Source organism: Mytilus californianus, unplaced genomic scaffold (genome assembly GCF_021869535.1).
Source record: "Mytilus californianus isolate M0D057914Y unplaced genomic scaffold, xbMytCali1.0.p SCAF_8, whole genome shotgun sequence".
NCBI classification, from domain to species: domain Eukaryota; kingdom Metazoa; phylum Mollusca; class Bivalvia; order Mytilida; family Mytilidae; genus Mytilus; species Mytilus californianus.
Window position 1 is genome coordinate 85,862,037 of NW_026262734.1, and position 21,755 is coordinate 85,883,791.

A 21,755-nucleotide genomic window follows, 5' to 3' on the forward strand; every position below is an offset into this window, starting at 1 on the left:
TGTTTGTATAATTTTCCAGGGCGTCAGAAAAGACCAAGGTACAATGGTATTTTAGCCGTTTGCGCGTAACGTTAAAATTATTTTCATTAACGTTCTAGTAACTTTATAATCATTTTACCACAAGAATTCTTTTACAAAATATTTCTTGAATCTCGTCCATATATCTTGTTTTTTTTTAACTCTATTAACAGAAACTTACTCATATTAAGGTTTAAGCTGCACATAAGCGCTTCAATTAAATTTTGTATAAGTGGCCCGAATACTCGTTTTCTGTATTGATATTCACAAAAGAGAAGTTGCAGAGACTATGTAAACAAAGATAATTCTATAGCATAAATTAAATTAAAAGTCATAAAGGATTTTAAAACATAAGCAATGAATGTCTTCTATTGGGTAGAAGGAATTTAGATTGAAAGCTGTAAAATATCTTGGCGAGCGAAGTACAGTCGTAAAAAAGTATGAGGATAGTTGATCACACCACATCATCTTATTTGTATATGGAAAGAAAACCGTGATTCACTTAAACACAGAATTTTTTTTTTCTAGTAAAGAAGTAAAAGATGAAAACACAGATAAAGATAAACATTGTGTATAGACAGTACATATCATTATATGTACTTCAATAATCATAGAACACATTATAATTGTACAAAAGTCATCAGACACCAGAACCACACGTGCACTCATAAACATCATTCTCATTCCGGAGGATTACATGCTTACTCTCAAATCAACATTCAGATACATGTAGCATCTATACTATTAAACGAGAAGACCTCATTTTGTGTGTCGCTTCTCTTCCTTCCACAATAAATTAATCATCATGCCTTTGTTTCCAATAGGTACCATGCATAGTCGCATTTGTCATCCTCGCTTATGATTATTCCGTTAGGGTTATTTTGGGAGAAAAACGACAATAAAGGCGTCCGGATATTGTTTCCGACATCGGTTGGACTTTTAAGTAATAGACTAGACTTCCGTTTAAAATTACACATAGTTTTCATGAATCTTCAAGTTCATAGGTGCTTGGGGGACAGGACATATCTTTTTTCGCTTTATCTGTATACTATGAACATACATATACTATAAATAAAGAGTACATTGTATTTGCTATTTACTATCAATTCCAAGTTTACCACCATTCATCAACGGCGGTCATATATTACATGCTAATCTTTTACTTTCTTTTTGGCTACTTATTATCAGAGACATATATATGTCTCTGTTATTATATGTTTATTTGATCCAACTTAAAAAAGGGGGAGGGCTAAAATAAATTGCTCTGCCACCAAGTACCTTTGACTTTTGATACATTTCCTTAAATTCTCCAGTCATAAAATCTTTGACACAAATTCACCCTACAACAGTTTTCATACTTTCAACCAAGCTCTAAATGCCCGCGATTTCTAGTTCTAGTTAGACTGATTTTAGAAGTATTTTTTCAACTACATGTTTTGATATGATTTCATTTCTACAAATGGATGCTCAATAGTTTTTATCTTTATTCCTTTTTACAAATTCTTATTTTCGCTTGGACTCATAAATGTTTTTAAACGATTATATGTATCTCAAATAGTTTGACATTTATGAGGGGGGGGGGGGGGGTAGGACCTTTATTGGGACTTCGGGATAGGGTGTTTTTAAGCTCGGGATTTCGGGATTGATCCTTTCGGGATCCGGGAATTCTTTTTTCAAATTTCGGGATGTCGGGATTTAAATTTCTTTAAATTCGGGACCTCGGGATTTCATGTTTTTAAGCCCGGGATTTCGGGATCAGGACCCCTCCGACCCTCCTCAATTATCTTATTCAACTATATGACGAATAATAATTTGATTCTTTTATGTTGCCAATGCACATTTTTGTAGTATTTTTCACAAGTAAATATCAAAATTCACTCTTTACAAAGAACTGGCAAAATAACAAATTCACTATATTGCCGGCGCCGGCAAAATAGTCATTGCTATCGAAATATTCTATTTTGCTTGTTTTAATGAAGATATTTTAATCAAAGACGACAAAATAGCATATTTTCTATTTTGCCTGCGGATGCAAAATAGCCACTGCCTAGTTTAAAAAACTCAAAAATTTGACTGAATACTCATTCTCAGTTGTCCATTGTGGACGATTTCATTTAGTGATTTAGCTATATTCAATTAAATCTATACGAATTTTGCAAAGTTTTAAAAGTACAAATACTTTTATTATTTTATGATTCGTGTTCTCGTTAAAGGGGCATTAGCTACGAGATATAGAAAAAAAAGTAGATTTTTTTTTGTTCAATCATTAATGAAAGTAAAATAATGAAATAATAATTCGCTTTTAGCAGCCAGTTTGGTTCAGTTTTGTCAAAATAAGCAAAGAAACATCGCTAATGAATTATTCACTTGCAAGTGGATAATTCGACCTTATTAAATCCGTGTTCATGTGAAGTTCAATTGAACCCCTTAGCTAGAGATGGGTTACGCATGAACTAGGCGTGTTCAGGTATTAAAAGAAAAAGTATGTCAACATTGGAAGTGAAATAAGGGTAAACCATTTGGTTGACTGATTCGATCTACAAAAACTCATTCTTATACAGGTAAAAATGATTATTAACATATTATTTTAACCTGTAATATCAAATCAAACAGACCTAGAAAAATCCAATTGCACGAGTTTGCTATCTATTTTTATATCTTTGTTTATGTTTATATCGGGTAAGATGACCGTCGGCAGTCTTCAGATGGTCACCTCGATGGTTAATTAGATGGCGTCTAGACTAAAATACACACAAAATGCTGATACATAATATCGAGTCTATGCATCGTAAATTGTTTATTTTATACTTTTTTTTCATTTGGATATACGTTTTAGTATGTTATAAGTCGAATATTAGAATTTGAGTCAAATCGGTGAACATGAACTTGACGGCTAATTCCCCTTTAAGTTTTAAACTGAAATTATTTTTAAAGGTTTTCACAATTGTCAATTTATTCTTAATTAGCTTTTATCTTGTAATCTTACCTAGTCTTGCTCGTGGTTAAAGTGTCCCGATATTCCACATACAACTATCATTCTTATCTCGAAAAAAGTTCGAGTGTACTTTATTATTTTTATTATCATTTGGTCAAATTTAACAGATTCATGCCTTAATCCGTATGAAAAAAAGCAGATGTGTGATATTATTGCAAAGAAGACAACTTTCAACCAGATACCGAATGACGTGCATGGATTCATTTTAAAACTAATAGAAATCCATGAATATCAGTTTTTTTATTTGGCGTTGATTGTAACGATATAAGTGTATGTAAGCTGCGTCCATCCAAGTAATGGATTATCTATAACTATAATTAATATACAAGATCAATTATTTTCGTCTATATATAAAAAGGAGATATGGTATGATTGCCAATGAGACAACTCTCCACAATGTTTGTTTTCTTTAAAATGAAATGAATTGTGAACTATTTCTCGTGGATATGTTATATCATGGAAGTAAAAATATAATACTTCCATGGTTATATTAACCTGTAAAAATGTGTTAAGAGTTTTCAAAAAGTTTGCTTAGTTGCAAAAAGTACGATATAAACAAATAGGTTTCAAAAAGAAGAGCAAGAGGAATGCTGAGATAAACGTCAATGTCACAGGTACCTAACAATGATAACATTAATATTCTATTCTTCAACTACACTCTGCTCACTGCCACTTTCATCCATGGCATGTGGGATAAATGCTTCAAGAGAAGCTCCCCAATTCTGGACTCCATGTGTGATGTCCAGATTATGTCTTGTATACCCTAGATACCAAAGTCTAGAGGTAATGTGCGCAAATTAACATGTTCTCGTCCGGAATATGCATTTGACTTGCCGCCGGACGTTAAACAGTCATCCATCATCATGAGACAAACAACTCATGTAGTAAAATGGTGTGTGTATTTGATATTCAATATTATTTTTTTTTCTTTTTTCCCAAAAAGTGAAGTAAATATCTTCTCAAAAGATTTTAAAAACTTTAATCAATTTATTTAATTATGTTAAAAGTCATTATCGTACTGTAACTTTAGAGGAGATCTGATTGATAGTTGTTTGACGAACGTCCAGTGGCAAATACTTCATGCATATTTATGACGGAGAGCAATTTAGAGAATCTATTTCAAACAGGAAACAAGAAACTGCATGTGTTATCATTGAACATAAGAGAAAATTCTCCAAAAGGAGGGGGGTGGGGGCAATAAAGAATCATTAGACCAATAAAATCATACAACACCATGAACATATAGAGGCGACAAAAAAAACAGCAATACAAAAAGATAAAAACAAGTAACTACAGATTGAACACGAACTTCGGGCCACCACAAGAAACGAAAAAATCAGAAATATAAAGATATATCATAGATAATTTATTCATAGTAAGCAGCCATTTTTTGTTGGTCGCTTGTGACATAGTCTCACTCAAATTTAAAAGAGACCACCAAAAAGGGACAAAATGAACAATTGCTCCTTGTATGCATGCTGACCAATTATGCACGCTATCCCGCGTGAATATCAGATATGTATTTGAAGTCACCCAAGCTATATGATTGTGTCGGATAGTTTTGTTTCATCTTTATTTCAGTTTTCATTGAAAACAAATATTTCTTCTGGTTGAATGTCACGGACAGTATACACCATGCCCTCTCATGGCGTCGTAATTTTTATTTTAATTAAAGAAATATTGAAAAGCTTATTTAACCACTGTGCAATATGATATCAAAATTCTCAAGTGGCTTCTTCTTATGTCCTACGATTTTCTATGTATGTTTTTGTTCATAGTTCTGTAATTTATTTACACCATCCATAGTAATTATTTAAAATGTTAACTTGGCATGCCATACATGATAGAAAATGCGGACGTGAAAGAAAGCACTTCATCAAAGCGTCAACATGAGATTACATTCCGCGGAGGATACATTTCGACGATTTCGTCTTTAAAATACAAAATACGTGTATCTAAAAGGAAATTTGTATTAAATTTTTATGCTGACACCCATATCGATCTGCTGGATGAGTAGAATTTTACGGAAAAAAAACTACGACTCTAATTTAAACTGTCATATTTTTGTTTGCATAGCACAGACCGGGATAATTATTACAAAATAACGTGGAAATGAACTTTAAAATAATTTTCAAATTCATAATTTTTATTTCGAACAATTTGTCTTGTTTTCTAATAAAAACAGTTATGAGGACGTATCTATCCGTGTTTAAAAACCTCGCCGGATCGGCGGTTAACGAAGCTTCGCTAAAAACAAAGACGTGTTATTCCATTTTCTTCTTTTTTTTGTTATGAAAAAGAAAATAATAAATTATAGAATTTATTCTATTTAAAGCAATTGTACAAAATCTTGGTACAGTTATTTCGTCACAGAATCTATCGTACCTCGGAAATGGCGGCGTTGAATCAGGATTTGCTTGTTAGCAAAAGTTAAATTTTCGATGTGGCCACAGGCCTCGACCACGCTAAATAATGTTGCAAACTGAGTCAAAGTGTCAAACAATCAAAATAAGAGTAAAATTACTTTGGTCGAGGCCTGTGGCCAATGCGAAATTTAACCAGGAAGTGTGAAATTCTTAAAGAATTTGGACATTTTGATCGTTCCGGTTTGATTCCGGGTATTACGTCACATTAATGACGTCACAAAAATATGATTTTATACTATAAAAACAAATAACGATATACGTAGATATGTTTTAGCTATAAAGGATCCACCTTATTACTCTTTTATTTTTTGTCACCTCACAGGGCCAATATCGGCACTTCGTGGCCATACTCCTTTATAAGTTGAATGAAGACAGTCAGCATTATTCGATGAAGTGAACATGCCTCTCATCTAAAAATAGGTGGAAGATATCCAATGGATATTCAAACTTAGTAGTCGTAGACAAATTGACAACACCATGGAAAATGATAAACGACCAAAAAAACATATAACACAGTTTCACACAACATAGAAAACTAAAGAGTGAGCAACACAAACCTCACCAAAAAAACGATGGATGTCTTCGCTGGTCCGGAATGTTACCCAAAAGAGAGAATACACTCATCATATTTAAGACTTTAAAATCTTGTGTGTGTTTTTATAAATAACAGTATGTCAGACAGTGAAAACATTCTCTCTTTGCAAGTTACAAACAAAAATTAATATTCTACAACATTTATGTAATATAAGGGTTTTGTTTAGCAAAGCATTCATAAGAATACAATCTACACGATTTGAATAATCTATTAACTCGTGTTTTCCTTCAATCGCCAAATTATTGCTGTAACAGAATAGAAGACGAAGCGACAACCCGATTAGATATAGCCGATGTAAATACTCGAGGTTAAAAGACCATTTGTAATATGTTTATAGATATTTTCCGGTGAAATGTCAACGACAGATGCTCTTTGCGTCATAAACTATCTTTCTACTAGACCGCGAACACCTAATATTACCCGAATAGTGTGGTACGAAAAATTATCACAAACAAAATCAAAGGATTATTTGAGAAAATAGCGATATTAAAAATATGAAATGTTACAACATTTACTGATAAAATTGATTTCATGGTTTTTGTTGAATGAAATAAGTGTTCAATTTACACTGGAAAGATTAATGAAAAGCACAAAATTTAAGTGAGCCCGTATTCGCCATTCAAAAACCAATTACAGGTCAAATAAAATAGAAGATACTTTCACAAGAGCTCGACTACCTAAAGAGATTGATATGTTATTTTTATAAATATTTCTGTTCACAGATCATAGTAGTAGACAGGTTAGTTGGCGAATCATAAGTCCTTCATGGCTTCAATGAACATAACATTGAACAACAAATCGGAGGATTTACCTTGTTTGTATTGGATAACTAAGCTTCACAAAGTTCCGTACAAGCAACGGTACATTGCCGGCTGCATGCTCGACTAAAGAATTGCCTATTAGATTGACGAAAAGTCTGTCCGCAGTAAAAGAGGGTCTTCAGAAATACTGTGAAACTGTTTACTCGCGTAGTGGTATTAACCATATGTGGATTCTAAAAAAACTCTAAAGAACTTCTGGATAATTTTAAATCTCGACCTTTTTCTGAAATTAGTTCTATCAAAACCTTTGATTTTTCAACTCTGTATACCACCATTCCCCATGTGAAATTAAAAAAATCATCTAAAAGAAATAATCCACAATGCTTTTCAACATAAAAATGGTTGAATACGCTATACATTTTTTTACTTTGGGATACCATACGGCATATATTGTTTATAGTGAACCAAAAGGTAAAACATGCTACACAGAGGATCAAGTGATCAGTATGCTGGAGTTTCTTATTGACAACATATTTGTTGAATTTGGAACTTTTTCAACAAATTGTCGGCATTCCTATGGGAACGAACTGTGCATGCTGACCTCTTCTTATTTTCATATGAATCGGAGTTCCTTCGGGTTCTTGTCAAAAACAAAAAGATCAAAGAAGCCAGGTCATTTAATTTCACATTCAGATATATTGATGATGTTCTTTCCATTAACAATCCAAACTTTTCTGATTGGGGTACATTGATATATCCCCCAGAACTAGAAATTAAAGAAACAACAGATACGGCTTCCCCCGCCTCATTTTTAGACTTATATCTCAAATTTGACATACACGGTCATCTCAGTACCAGAATTTATAACAAACAAGACGATTTTAATTTTGAAATTATCAATTCCCCCACCTTAGTATCAATATACCAACTTCACCTGCATATGGGATATACATTTCCCAACTGATTCGGTATTCAAGAGCTTGCAGCTCCTACTCAGACTGTAAAACGTCACCAGTGTCTGAGCAGAAAGTTGATGAACCAGGGGTATGTCAAGAACGTCTTGTCCTTTTCCTAAAACAGTTCATCAGAAGGTACCAATACCTTGTTGATAAATATTCCGTATCAACTTCACAAATAATACACGATGATACAGATTCTGGATACTGACTTTGTTTATTATCTTAATAACGTGTTATAGTATTCCTTTTTTATTGTCTATATGAATATTACTTTTACTGTTTAGTTTAGTTTTGGTGATACCCATTTGACGTGACTCTGTACTTATACATCCCGTCATTGGGTTATTATTCTATGATCATTTTCACCACCGCAAAATCTTTAGTTGTAGGGAAAATTTTATATGTATATGACTTACCTAGTAAAAGGTCAAATTGAATTACATTTTCTTATACGTGGAATAGTCATTTCTCAAAATGTTTATATTACACCAGCTTAAATGCATTGTATGATCTAAGTAACAGTTTTTGTTCAAAGAAAAAAGTGTTTATCTTGAATTAAAGATTCATTACATTCATTTTAATAAAAGTAACAGTATGTTTTGCTAGGGTTTACATGAATCCATGAACTCTTCGAAAAACAATCAGAAATGTGTGGGCTAGTTTTTAATACGCATGGCTACATCTACATTATTTATCGGAACCACTCAAATAATTTAAGAACAAGTTTTTTTCTAATAGATAGATGTTTAATCAAAAATCGAACAACAAATGTTTCTCTCAAATTTTAAAACCCATATACGATGTCTTATCTTTAAAGTCGTGGTAAATTGTAGCTAATATTAGTGATTTGATAAAAGTTACGTCTTGATTTAAGACGATGTAAAGTGCACATAAATCCACTGTTCCACCTTAAATTATATATAAACCAATTCAAATCAAAGAGATATTCAATTTGATTTATCATGTTAACCAAAAGCTGGTTTGTCAGACAAACAAAAACAAAAAAAGATAAACAATTAAATATTAACCAAATAGTAATGTGTTTGCAATCAATTTAGAGATATCAGAGATATACGCGTAAATGTAATACCGGAAATGGCTCGCCTGTTAAATCCCATCCGTATAGTACATCGCAAGCTGATAAACAATAAATTCAAAGGCAGGAACTTCTTCTTGAATAAAATATAACAGAGGAACCCACTAGCGAACATATGTTAAAGAGACAACATCTTGAGACTACGTATTGCTTTTCGTTCACTTAATAAATCAATCAGTCTTCAGCAGCATCCCCTGTCTCTTGAAGATAATGAATTTGATGCTTAAAGAAAATTTAATGCCAAAATTTATACAGGACCTGATTTGACAATGACTTATTATCAAATGCCAATGGACGAAGACTTACAGCCTTTATTACTCATGATAAATTATATCAATTTACGACTTCTGGTTGCATGAAGGTTGCATGAAGTGGTGTTTTTCTAGTCTTTACCTTTTTATTGAAAACAACTAGCTAATAAGTCTGTGTAAGTTATGAGAAGGTATTGAAATAGAAACAATAGATGATCCAGAAACCACTTTGTCTGTTTTAGGAACATATATATTATATAAAAAAATCTTTAAGTGCTACAAACATTTTTTTATAAAAGAGAATTCGAGTAGACCGAAATCCGTTTCCGGTGTAAACAGAGGTCAGTGGTCGGAGTCAAATTCGACAGTCGATAGTAAAGTTTGCGTATTATATAGATACGGCTGATAACCATGGACACTAGGGCACACAAAAGGTATGAGCCATTTATACAACTGTATGAATCAAAGTATGTGTCCGAATGCTTTTGAAGTTTGCACCTTAATAAGAAGTGTAAAAACTTGCCATATTGGACTCATATGAAAGATAGTTGATCGAATATTCCCAAAAAATAAAATTTGAAGATGATTCGGGTTTTTTTAGGCCACGTGATATCTTTCCAAAAGTCACTAGTTAAGTTTTTGTCTAAAACGTGTTCATTCAAGCCGAGCCCAATCAAGCTAAAAGGAAAAAAAGGGGCGGGGTAGCATCTGGGTACATTCTATCTTTTGAAACTTACATAAAATTGAGTGGGACAATGGGGAAAGTTTCAATGATACACCAACCCGACAAAAGAGCAGAAAACAGCCGAAGGCCATCAATGGGTTTTCAACACAACGAGAAAATCCCACACCCGAAGGAGGGCTCCAGCTTGCCCCTTGACAAACATGTATACTAGTTAAGTGAAATTGATGTCAAACTTAACTCCAAATCATATAAGTAAACAAATATTAAAAAAACATACAAGACTACAAACAGAAATATAAGTTTTTCTGTATGTAGTTGGTTTTCTTTTTTGAAATAGACAGTAAAATTAGGTTAAATTAAAATTCAACTTCGTTAAAAACATTTCAGGATATTGAAGCGGTTTTAGTAACTTTTTTCAATAATTTCTGTAAAAAACTATTTGGAATTGTTAGCGCACCTTAAGTTTCTAATTGCGCTGGTACATTAGAAATTACATTTTTTACTAGTGTACATGTTATTTCTATTATTCTGACATTAGTCCAATGCACAGTTGTTAAAAATATAACTTTTTACCCCCCTAAAAAAAAAAACAAAAAAAGTATTCTTTGCACTACTTGGTGAAAATATTCTGTTAGAATTTAATGAGAAAAGAGGTTTTTACCGAAAAACAAACAACATTTTTTTCAGTAAGAGGTATATCGACCATCAACAGATAATAATGAAAGTTTGAATCACATTTAGTCACAAAGCGGGTATTATGAAGATTAATTTGCGCCCTTTAACACATCTGTACATTAAAGAATGTCGATGATACAAGAGTTATTGTAAAAAATGTTTTCAAACTTGCCTCATATGAAACCTGTACCGGTGGGAAATGGAAAGGGTTAACTAATTGGCTTAACTCTTTTCCTTTATGGCATTTTATACATTTACTCATCGGAAAGATACTACAAAAGTTCAATTGAATACTGCATTCGCACTGAAGGTTAATCACTTGCCATTCTCTAACTTAAAGTATAATTAAGATAGCTGTAAAGATGTGTGAAAATCCAAGTTTATTTGAAAAAGTTATAGAAATAGTTAAAGGTGACTATCTGAATTGAATCAAAACTGAAAATTCTAGCTTTTTTTTACCTATTGATTAAATCCTTTAATCTGACAGCAAAGAATCAAACTACCAAATAACCTGGGATTTTGTAGGATCAATATATAATTGAGGTAGATGGGATGATTCAGACAAATCTAGACTAAATTTAAAGGTTAAGACTGATCGAGCAATATTTTTCCATTTGTTACAAAACTTAATTTTCACCTGGAAAATCGTACTAAATAAGGGAAGATTTGTTCAGTTGTGATTAAACACAATTTGTGTAGCTAGTTGTTGTCATAGACGATTTTATGATCATAACACTTCACACGGTGCAAGTTTACGACGGATTGAAATGCATGAATCTCATACCTTATTCCTTTGATTTGGATCTATATTTGATAATTCTAGTAACAATTCGACCAATTCGAGTTCTCCTCTTCTAGCAGCTTTGTGTAAGACAGTGTTTCCATCCTGAAAAATAAATCTTATTTTATTACCAGTACTTAAGCAAAAGGTAAAACATTCATGAGCCTCACATATCTTCTGTAAAAGACAACATTTAATAACAAAGAGGTAACAGATAAGCTAATTAAGATATTTTTTGTTTCAACTTGATTGTTTCCGATTTAAAATGATTCAACCTGATTCTTTCTTTATAAAACCACCACTGTCTACCATCTACTGAGTTTGAAAGAATCAGATAATGTGGATGCTTTTGAAGGCAAATCACACACAATAATTTTGTTCAGAATAATGAATGAAATTCAAATTAACATCACTTTTATAATGCAGTCTAGATCAAGCAGTAATGCATAATGCATCCAACACTATTGGAAATTAAGGGGATGGGCTGGTTGAATTTGTAAAAAAAAAAACTGAAAAGAAACAAAAGAAGGGGGTGTCAATGCATGAAACACAATCACTACAAACACATGATATCCAAAAACCAAACATTTTAAAATCAGTTTGTGAAGAAAAATATGTGTTTGGATAATTGATATGAAATATATAAGTAGAACTAATCCTAAGGACTATAAAAGTATACAAGTCATAAACGGATCTCAAAAGAATTTGACAACTATCTTGTTAAAAGTATTCTAAAAGAGGTTCAATTGGAAGAATACAGCATACATGGGGAAATAAAGGGGGGTTACAAAACATTGAGTGAATAATAAAAACATAAATTTGAACACCTTAAATTAGATTCTGTGGAATGTATATTCAACAAATAAATTTTAAAAATGAATGACCTATTATATGAACGTACCAAGTCATTAAAGTGTGTTTCTGTAGCTGAACATTCCCTTGACTAATGAATTTCTGTTACTGAAATTTTGAAATTGCGGTTTGATTAACAAAGAACCACAGAAGAGGATTGTTTTCTTGAAAACTTTTTGAACACGTGCTTCAAAAAACCTGATCTATTTTATTACATATTTTACGTTTAGTTAGTATTACATAGGACAAACTGATATGTCATAAACAAATAAAAGTCGCGTTTTTTTTTTTTTTTTCAAGACAAAAAGCTTTAACAAATATATAGAAACATGTGCTGAAAATCAGTATCCACGTGTTAACTTTATTCACACTGTTATAGTTTTATATTATGTCAACATACATAGAAAAGAAAAGAAAATAACTTTAAAAGTTCATACAATTAACCAGATTTGTGCTGTAAGACATCGTTTTAACGTGACCTTTACTCACTTCTGCTATAACGTCGATCAATTGTTGACAACACACATTATTGACATCAATGTATATATCATAGGTAAAACCGGTTGGAGTGCCCAACGAAGAATTTTAAGGGAAAATCTGATTGTTGTTGCCTTATTTGAAATGAAACTCGACACCAACAGATGTTCTCTTCTGTTTACATATGTTGTCTTTTCATTGGACCTTTTGTGGGGTTTTTAAAATTATTCGTCTGGTTTATGTATATACAAGATGTGTGCACCGATTGCTGATAAAATAATTATATCAGAATAAAATTAAAAAAAATTATTATTGAAAATATTTCCGCACAGGAAATGACCTTTGTCCTTTTTTATTTCCAAATGCAATAATATGATAAGATATGTTTTTGTTTGTGTAAAAATGCAGAACTCTTGCCGTTATTTTGTGTTTTATTTCTGGTCTTTTGAATGCCATGTTTATTAAATTCACTGAACAATACTGTTTGGTCGGGCAAAATATTACAGTATATGTATTGTAGGTTCTTTTGTTATTGAGGTAAACATTGCTGTTTTTCTCGGTTGTTTGAATTATATCGTTTTCAATATCTGTACCTTTTTCTTTATAATTTGAATACCAAGTATTTCAATTGCCACAAACAGTATCACATGAACAATCTATCAATAAAAACAATTATTTTAGCTTGATATCGTATTCCATGCATTCAGTTGTCAAATATGTTATTTCAAACGTCATTGCAATGCATGGTAATTTGTGTTATATTTCTATTTTGTCTGTTCTCTTTCAACGCCTTTGCTTAATTCGCTCAAATTGGAGTAAATGTCGTCCCATTGCTGTGGGATACATGCATATGTGTAAGTGTGTTATCCATCGAAGTTGAAATAGTTAATTTGTAAAACTAAATCCTCGGGTAAATAAGTATCTCGGTATACGGTCAGGATGTACTGTGTTATACTTTTCGAATTAAATGATTAATTTCAAATACAAATGCATGGGTTTATTTTATTTCACCTTCATTAAATTATTCTAATTATGTATCTGTTTTGCCATTTTTAGACGATAACCTATCATATTTTACAGAAACTTATAGATGTTCTAATTTTATTAATTGATTAAGAAGACAAATCAAATTTAACAAAACACAAACTGGAGAAATCGCATGAACTTAACCGAATGCGTCGAGTAATACAGAAGAATTCATTTCATTGTTTTATATTGCATCAATTATTAATAATATTGGAAAGGAATTCCCGGTATAAACTTGCCAGCGCATAGTAAAGAAATGTTTTAAAAAATTTTAGCTATTCGTAAGCAACGTAAGTGTGCATAAAGATAGTGAATTTTTTTTTTCAATTTCTGTACAGCTGTTAGTAGAAGCGAAACTTTAAAAAATGATGTTAAGATATTCTCGTAAGTATAATTTCCCAAAATTGCATTTAACCAAGACCTATCTTTCAGCAAATATGTTTTTGTGTATAGGAGATTGCAGACATACCGAAATACATGAAAAAAGCACCCGTATTTGGTGATTACTGAAGACTGTACATCGTAGCAAACAAGTTATATGACTGTTCTGTTTTAAAGTACATGGAAAGCTATAAAAAGACTATATACAAATATTCAAATTGAAGGTACAGTCGAGTGTAAATATGGTATAATGATAACACAAATATATCACTTCTGCATTTTCTGCTTCTTATCTTCTATTTTTATTTAAACATAATAGAAATCTTAATATTAATATGATTTTGGAAAATCTTATAGAATACGTCGATACGCATTAGTAGCAATCTTTTGAATTTGAGGCATAATCCATTTTTCCCTAAATGTATATTGAGAAGAGTTGGTACATATAATAATAGTAACATTACTAGGACATCAAAAGGCTGTTTCTTTTAGATGTAACCTTATAACAATTTACTTTATAATAAACCTGTCCTAAGTCAGGAACCTGATGTTCTGTGATTGTCGTTTGTTGAAGTGGTGATAAGTGTTTCTCGTTTCTCGTTTTTTTTATATAGATTAGACCGTTGGTTTTACTGTTTGAATGGTTTTATACTAGTCATTTTTGGAGCCCTTTATAGCTTGCTGTTCGGTGTGAGCCAAGGCTCCGTGTTGCAGGCCGTACTTTGACCTTTAATGGTTTTCTATTACAAATTGTGACTTAAATGGAGATTTGTCTCATTGGCACTCATACCACTTTTTCTTATATCTATTTAAGCTTCGCAATGCACGCACATCAGTTACCTTTTCAATGATGACAAATAATTGGAAATCATACACAAGTATTTACTTCATTTTTCTAAATAAGGTAATTAATTAATAGAGTAATAATCAGCATAAGGAAAATTAAAGATAACATTTCTTGTTCGTGACTGTTGAGATATGGCATTCTAAACACGATTCCATTACAAACATAGCATAGCCATACAAGTTATATTCTAATCTTTGCAGACAAAACTGTCACCACTGGTCTTACTTTTACCATCAAATTACTTAAACATGTGTTTTCCAATATAGACACAACAAAGACTACAGAATTTATCATCAATGGATGATAATGTTGATATTAATTTATACGGTTAAAAGTGAAGCAGTGTTTATGTCAATGAAACAGCAACTAAACGACAACATATAGACAGTAACAATACTTTCAAACCTAAAATTATGAAATATTTCCAAGCTAATTGTTTAGTCAAATAATAATAAATTTCAGAGGTAAGGCAATCAAAGATCTACCATAGAAACATACGCCTAAAAACGATCAACATGAACACATATGACTTCGGACATATATTTTACAGGTTGCTGACTTGAAACAGATACACAGAAATATGGCGATGTTAAGTTGTTATTTTAGATCTCTACCCTCCAAGTTTTGCTTTATTCTCGATCCGTGAAAAAAGAGTGTAAAAACAAATCCGTTAAAGGAATAGAACTTCACTCAAATATAACGGTACAGTACAGATGTTCAATAAAATGACAATACTTGACGTAATTAACCTATCGTAACATACCTCGGTCTATAACATTAAAGTATGACATATACACTGCATGAAAATTAAAAAAAGAATCTGAAATAGCACTTTAGAAAGAGGCAGAACATTAAAAAAAGACAACCACAAATCATTAAAAAACCGACAATACAATGACTAAAAATAAAACATACGACAACATTTAGAACACTACATAAAAATTTAAGACTGAGCATCACAAATACCTTTAAAATGTAGACTGATCCACATACTTGAGCATTAATTTTCCATTTGTTACAAAACTTCATTTTCACCTGGGAAATCGTACTAAATAAGGGAAGATTTGTTCAGTTTTAATTATAGACAATTTATGCAGCTAGTTGTTGTAAGATACGATTTTATGATCATAAGACTTCACAGGTTGCAATTTTACGACGGATTGAAATGCATAGTACCTCATACTTTATTCTTTTGATTTGGATCTATATTTGATATTTGTAGTAACAATTGGACCAATTCGAGTTCTCTACTTCTAGCAGCTTTGTGTAAGATAATGTTTCCATCCTGAAATATAAATGTTAACATTTTACCAGTACTTAAGCAAAAGGTAAAAAATGCATGAGCCTCACAAAATTTTCTATTAAAGACAACATTTACTAATAGAGAGGTAACAGATAAAATAAATGGATACGATTCCATTTTAAAATATTCTATTATAAAAGTAACCTGTATACGTTATGTTAGTAATACTTTGTGGACGTTTAGTTTGATTGTTTCCGATTTAAGACGATTCCACTTGACTCTTTTTTTCTTTCTTTATAAAACCAAAACTGTCTACCGTCTACTGAGTTTGAAAGAATCAGACAAAATGGATGCCTGTGATTTCTTCTTGGTAACTGTAAGTCCTTTTTCCTCTTCGGTATTTCGTTTATTTATAAGGTTGGAACAAATATATATGTGTGAACACTGAGTCTGACGTTGTCTGTGCCGATTAAGCAACGGTTGAAAATCATCTCAAGCAGTACACTACATACCTCATATACTCTTGTTGGATCTATAGTTGTTCTTCCTAATAACAGTTTGACTATATCAAAATATTCTGATTCTGCCGCTATGTCAAATGCAGTGTTCCCATCCTAGAAATAATAGGGATCATAATAAGACAACAAATCTTTTTAATCTTTTAATAACAAAAGGCAAATCACACCATTATTTAATTCAGAATAATGAATGAAATTCAAATTAACATCACTTTTATAATTGCAGTCTAGATCAAGCAGTAATGCATAATTCATCCAACACTTTTGAAAATTAAGGGGATGAGTAGTTGGATTTGTAAAAAAATACTGAAAAGAAACAAAAGAAGGGGTGTATCAATGCATGAAACACAATCACTACACACACATGATATCCAAAAACCAAACATTTTAAAATTAAATTTTGACGAAAAATATGTGTTTGGATAATTGATATGAAATATATAAGTAGAACTAATGCTAAGGACTATGGAAGTATACACAACATAAACGGATCTCAAAAGAATTTGACAACTACATGTATCTTGTTAAAAGTTTTTTTTAAAAAGAGGTTGAATTGGAAGAATACAGTATACCTGGGGAAAAAAGGGGGGGTTACAAAACATTGAGTGAAAGATAAAAAAAAATAAATTTGAACACCTTAAATAAGGTTCTATAGAATGTATATTCAGCAAATAAACTGTAACAATGAATGACCTATCATATGAACGTCCAAGTCATTAAAGTATGTTTCTGTAGCTGAACATTCCCTTGTCTAATGAATTTCTGTTATTGAAATCTTGAAATTTGCGGTTTGATTAAGAAGGAACCATAGAAAAGGATTTTTTTTCGTGAAAACTATTTGAATACGTGCTTCTAAAAACCTTATCTATTTTATTACATATTTTACGTATAGTTAGTATTACATAGGACAAACTGGCATGCCATAAACAAATAAAAGTCGCGTCTTTTTTTTAAAACAATTAGCTTTAGCAAATATTTAGAAACATGTGCTGGAAATCTGTATCCACGTGTTAACTTTATTCACACTGTTATAGTTTTATATTATGTCAACATAAATAGAAAAGAAGAGAAACTAACTTTCAAAAGGGCATACAATTAACCAGATTTGTGCTGTAAGATAATGTTTTAACGTGACCTTTACTCACTTCTACTATAACGTCGATCAATTGTTGACAACACACATTATTGACATCAATGAATATATCAGAGGTAAAACCGGTTGGAATGCCCAACGAAGATTTTTAAGGGAAAATCTGATTGTTGGTGCCTTATTTGAAATGAAACTCGATATCAACAGATCTTCTGTTCTTTTTACATATGTTATATTTTCATTGGACCTTCTGTGGGGTTTCTAAAATCTATCGTCTGGTTTATGTATATACAAGATGTGTGCACCGATTGCTGATAAAAATAATAACAGACGAATAAGATGAAATAAATTATTATTGAAAATATTTCCACACATCAAATGACCTTTGTCCTTTTTTTTCCAAATGCAATAATATGATATGATTTGTTCTTGTTTATGTAAAATGCAGAATTCTTGCAGTTATTTTGTGTTTTATTTCTGGTCTTTTGAATGCCATGTTTATTAAATTCACTGAACAATGGTGTTTGGTCGGGCAAATTATTACAGTATATGTATTGTAGGTGTTTTTGTTATTGAGGTAAACATTGCTGTTTTACTCGGTCATTTGAATTATATCTTTTTCAATATCTTTACCTTTTTCTTATAATTTGAATACCAAATATTTCAATTGCCACGAATAGTATCACATGAACAATCAATCCATTAAGACAATTATCTTAGCTTGATATCGTATTCCATGTATTCAGTATCAAATATGTATTTTCAAACGTCATTGCAATGCATGGTAATTTTTATAATTTTTCTTATTTATTCTGTTCTCTTTAAACGACTTTGCCTAATTCGCACAAGTTGGAGTACATGTCGCCCCATTGCTGTGGGATACATTTATATGTGTAAGTTTGTTTTCCATCGAAGTTGAAATAGTTAATTTGTAAAAGAAATTTAGATCTTTGGGTGAAGAATTATCTCGGTATACGGTCTGGATGTACTGTGCGATACTTGTTCGAATCAAATGATTAATTTCAAATCCAAAGGCATGGGTTTAATGGTTTTCACCTTCATCAAATTATTCTAATTATGCATCTGTTTTGCCCTTTTTAGTAGATAGTCTATCATATTTAATGCGTCGCCAATAATTATCCAAGACAATTTTAATAACTTAAGTTGATTATTTTCCCAATAAAAGCTTGCAAGTATCGTTTTTAATTTCAAATCTTTTACAAGTTAAGTAAATGTAGATTGAATCCAATTTGTTTGCAATTTTCATCTATCGGTCGAAAGTTATCTATTGACTGTTTTGTATTCTCGGTAAAACGTAGACATTGCAAATTTCGCATTTAAAATTTGTAAAAAAATCGCATTCTTCATGAGGCTTCCGTGTGTGATAATTATAAATTCAAGTTGGAAGCAAACAACAGTTAATGATGTTAAATATCATACATTCATTAAGAACATTCAAATCAAGATAAAACAAGAAAATGAGGGAATATTATCAAATATAAATAGAGCTAGATTGGGTGGGTCGGGTAAGGTAAGCATTTCTTGATATACAAACGCCACCCGCCATGAAAATCAATATTCATTGAAATGTCACAATCGGAAATTCTCATTGGTTCCCATTGGGATACCGATTATCTGATGACATATCAATCCACTTAACACAACACATATGTTATCGATCCAAAAAGTACATTAATATTATGATTATGATTCAAGTGTAATTGTTGTATTACTGTGGATTCATTATTATTCGTTGGATACCAATTTTCGTGGGTTTTGTGGGTACAGGTGAACCACGAATTTAAATGTTTAGCGAATAATGCATTTTCTATAGGATTTGTCTGTAGAGATAGGCAAAACCACGAAATCAAATATCCACGAAAATGCAAGCTTTCCTCAAATTACGAAAATTGATACCCGAGAAAAATAAATGAATCCACAATAATCAGTGTTGTTCGCCACAAAGACAAATATGTCTTTACAAAAACAAACAAGGAATATGTATCTATGATTTTTCGCACACTGGTGTCAAAAATACAAAATAATAATCATCACAAACAAAAGTTTTGTGTAGCTTTAAAGAAATTAGAGGATTGCAGTTTTTACTGTTTAACATGCATTTGAAGATGTTTATGTTTTGCCCCAGTTGACCAACATCGTTCTTTTTTATTTTAACTTACAATAATTATTCTTTGTAGTTTTCTATATATCCTGATGTTTTTCTCTTTAAAGTTTATTTTGTTTTTCATTTTAGCCCTTTATTCCCGGATAGATAAAATGATCCCTATTATTTGTGTACGTCTGGACCATTTTTCATCATACGCATTCAATATTTTCGTGTTTTATTTTTATCATTTTATTACATTAAAACCTGTATAATCCGGCCGGCCATGGGACTGCGAAAAAGGACCGATTTGGACAGTGGGTCGGTTTATTTAGGTTTCCGTTTTGACAGGCAGTTATTGACTTGTGACGTCAGATATCTTGCATGTAAAAGTTCTGTCTCATTCTAAATTATAAACTAATAAATACAAATACCGTAATAATCAATTTATTAAAAGTTATGTCATGATTTGTGTGAAGACATTGTGACATGAACATTACAATTGTTCCTGTCTTTCATCATTAAACTACGCATGATCATTGTTTTGTGTCTTTGCATTCATTGGCTTTAGAAATTTCAGAAATTGTTTGCCTCCTGATTTTTTTTTACATATCCTCGTATATCATATCGACCTCGGTAACATCATTCTCCGACTCGTCAGTTTCAGTTTCATTTTAAGTTCTTCTTTTCATTTGCATCATAAGTCTCGGATTGTTTGAATTGTTCGACGAGAGTTTCGTTTTACTTCCATCGTTCATTTCCTACGGCGGTATAGCCAATTAAAAAGCAAGAATTTTATCAAACGAAATTTCATCATGATCGAAATATTGTCGCACAATGTACGATACCCATAAACTCGACAATAAAATGTCGTCATCCAGGTCTTCTTCATTATCAGGGTCATTTGTGTCGGGGTTCAGAACAGGGAACCCAGCATTTTGAAAACACGATGCAAATTTCTTACTTCGCGATTTGAAAATTTATCAAGATTACAAGGTAATTTCTATCTGAGATATATTCGGCTTTTTTTTAGTTTATTTTAATTAATAATAAAGCTCAATGAGTCTACTGTAGGTTCATGGTTTAACACCTTGCTAATTGATTATCATGAAAAACTATCTTGTATAAACAATTATGTTTTGATTGCAAATCGATTAATACTGTTATCATGTTAAATAAATTTAACAAACCGGTTTTGACAGATAATTATTAATGTAATTAAGAATATTGAGACTGCATAATTAGACTGGAATTCGGAATGCACAGCGTCAAGTTTACAAGGGGTATGTTTACAAAGACTTTAAAGGGGAAATAATGGGACTTCAATTTTCGGCCGGAATAGAAAGGAATTTTGTTTATTCAGGGTCCAGTTTACCCAGGTTTGACTGTAACACATTCAATTAGATGCAGCAGATCTAATTTGCTATTCAGAAAAAAGTGTAACCAGTTTTGGATTTGCAGAAGTGGGACTGTGTTTGGATAGGCTGATGCAATGCTCTTGGCTAGAAATCATGTTCAAACATTACAAGTGAATTTACATTGTTAAGGTTATACATGTAAGAGTTAAGTATCAATTGTCTAGTAGTTCTGCAGACCATTATATGTTTCATAGTATCTGAATTTTATAAAGAAATGTGTACTAATAAACCTATTTTATTTTGTATTATGATGTTTGTTATTTTTATATTCTCAAAACATATTAGAAGAGCTTTCAGTTCTTATCTTATCTTAATATTTTATCGTTTAGTTTTTTTCCTCCCTCCAAAAAAAATAAAATGGTCTTGTCATGTATGATATATATTAATTGCATATACTGAAAGCTGACTTCAAATTTAGATATAAAAGAGATAACTTGTGAACATCCATATTACGACGACATAACACTCAATCACATAATTTATTTATTTCACTAAGCAGTGCACTTGGCTTTACGAACATAAATAATTTTAGTACGATTATCGTATTCAGACACAAA

At 31.5% G+C, this 21,755-nt stretch overlaps 1 protein-coding gene across 1 annotated transcript in view; it reads right to left on the reverse strand.

Moving 5' to 3' along the window:
- LOC127712878 (ankyrin-1-like) overlaps positions 1 to 21,755 on the reverse strand; it is a 159,018-nt gene that overhangs the window by 93,679 nt on the left and 43,584 nt on the right. The window contains exons 4-6 of the mRNA XM_052219481.1: positions 16,581 to 16,682; positions 16,009 to 16,110; positions 11,246 to 11,347 (exon numbers count right to left, since the gene is read on the reverse strand). Coding sequence (XP_052075441.1) covers positions 11,246 to 11,347; positions 16,009 to 16,110; positions 16,581 to 16,682 — 306 coding nt within the window. The remainder of the gene's footprint in view (positions 1 to 11,245; positions 11,348 to 16,008; positions 16,111 to 16,580; positions 16,683 to 21,755) is intronic.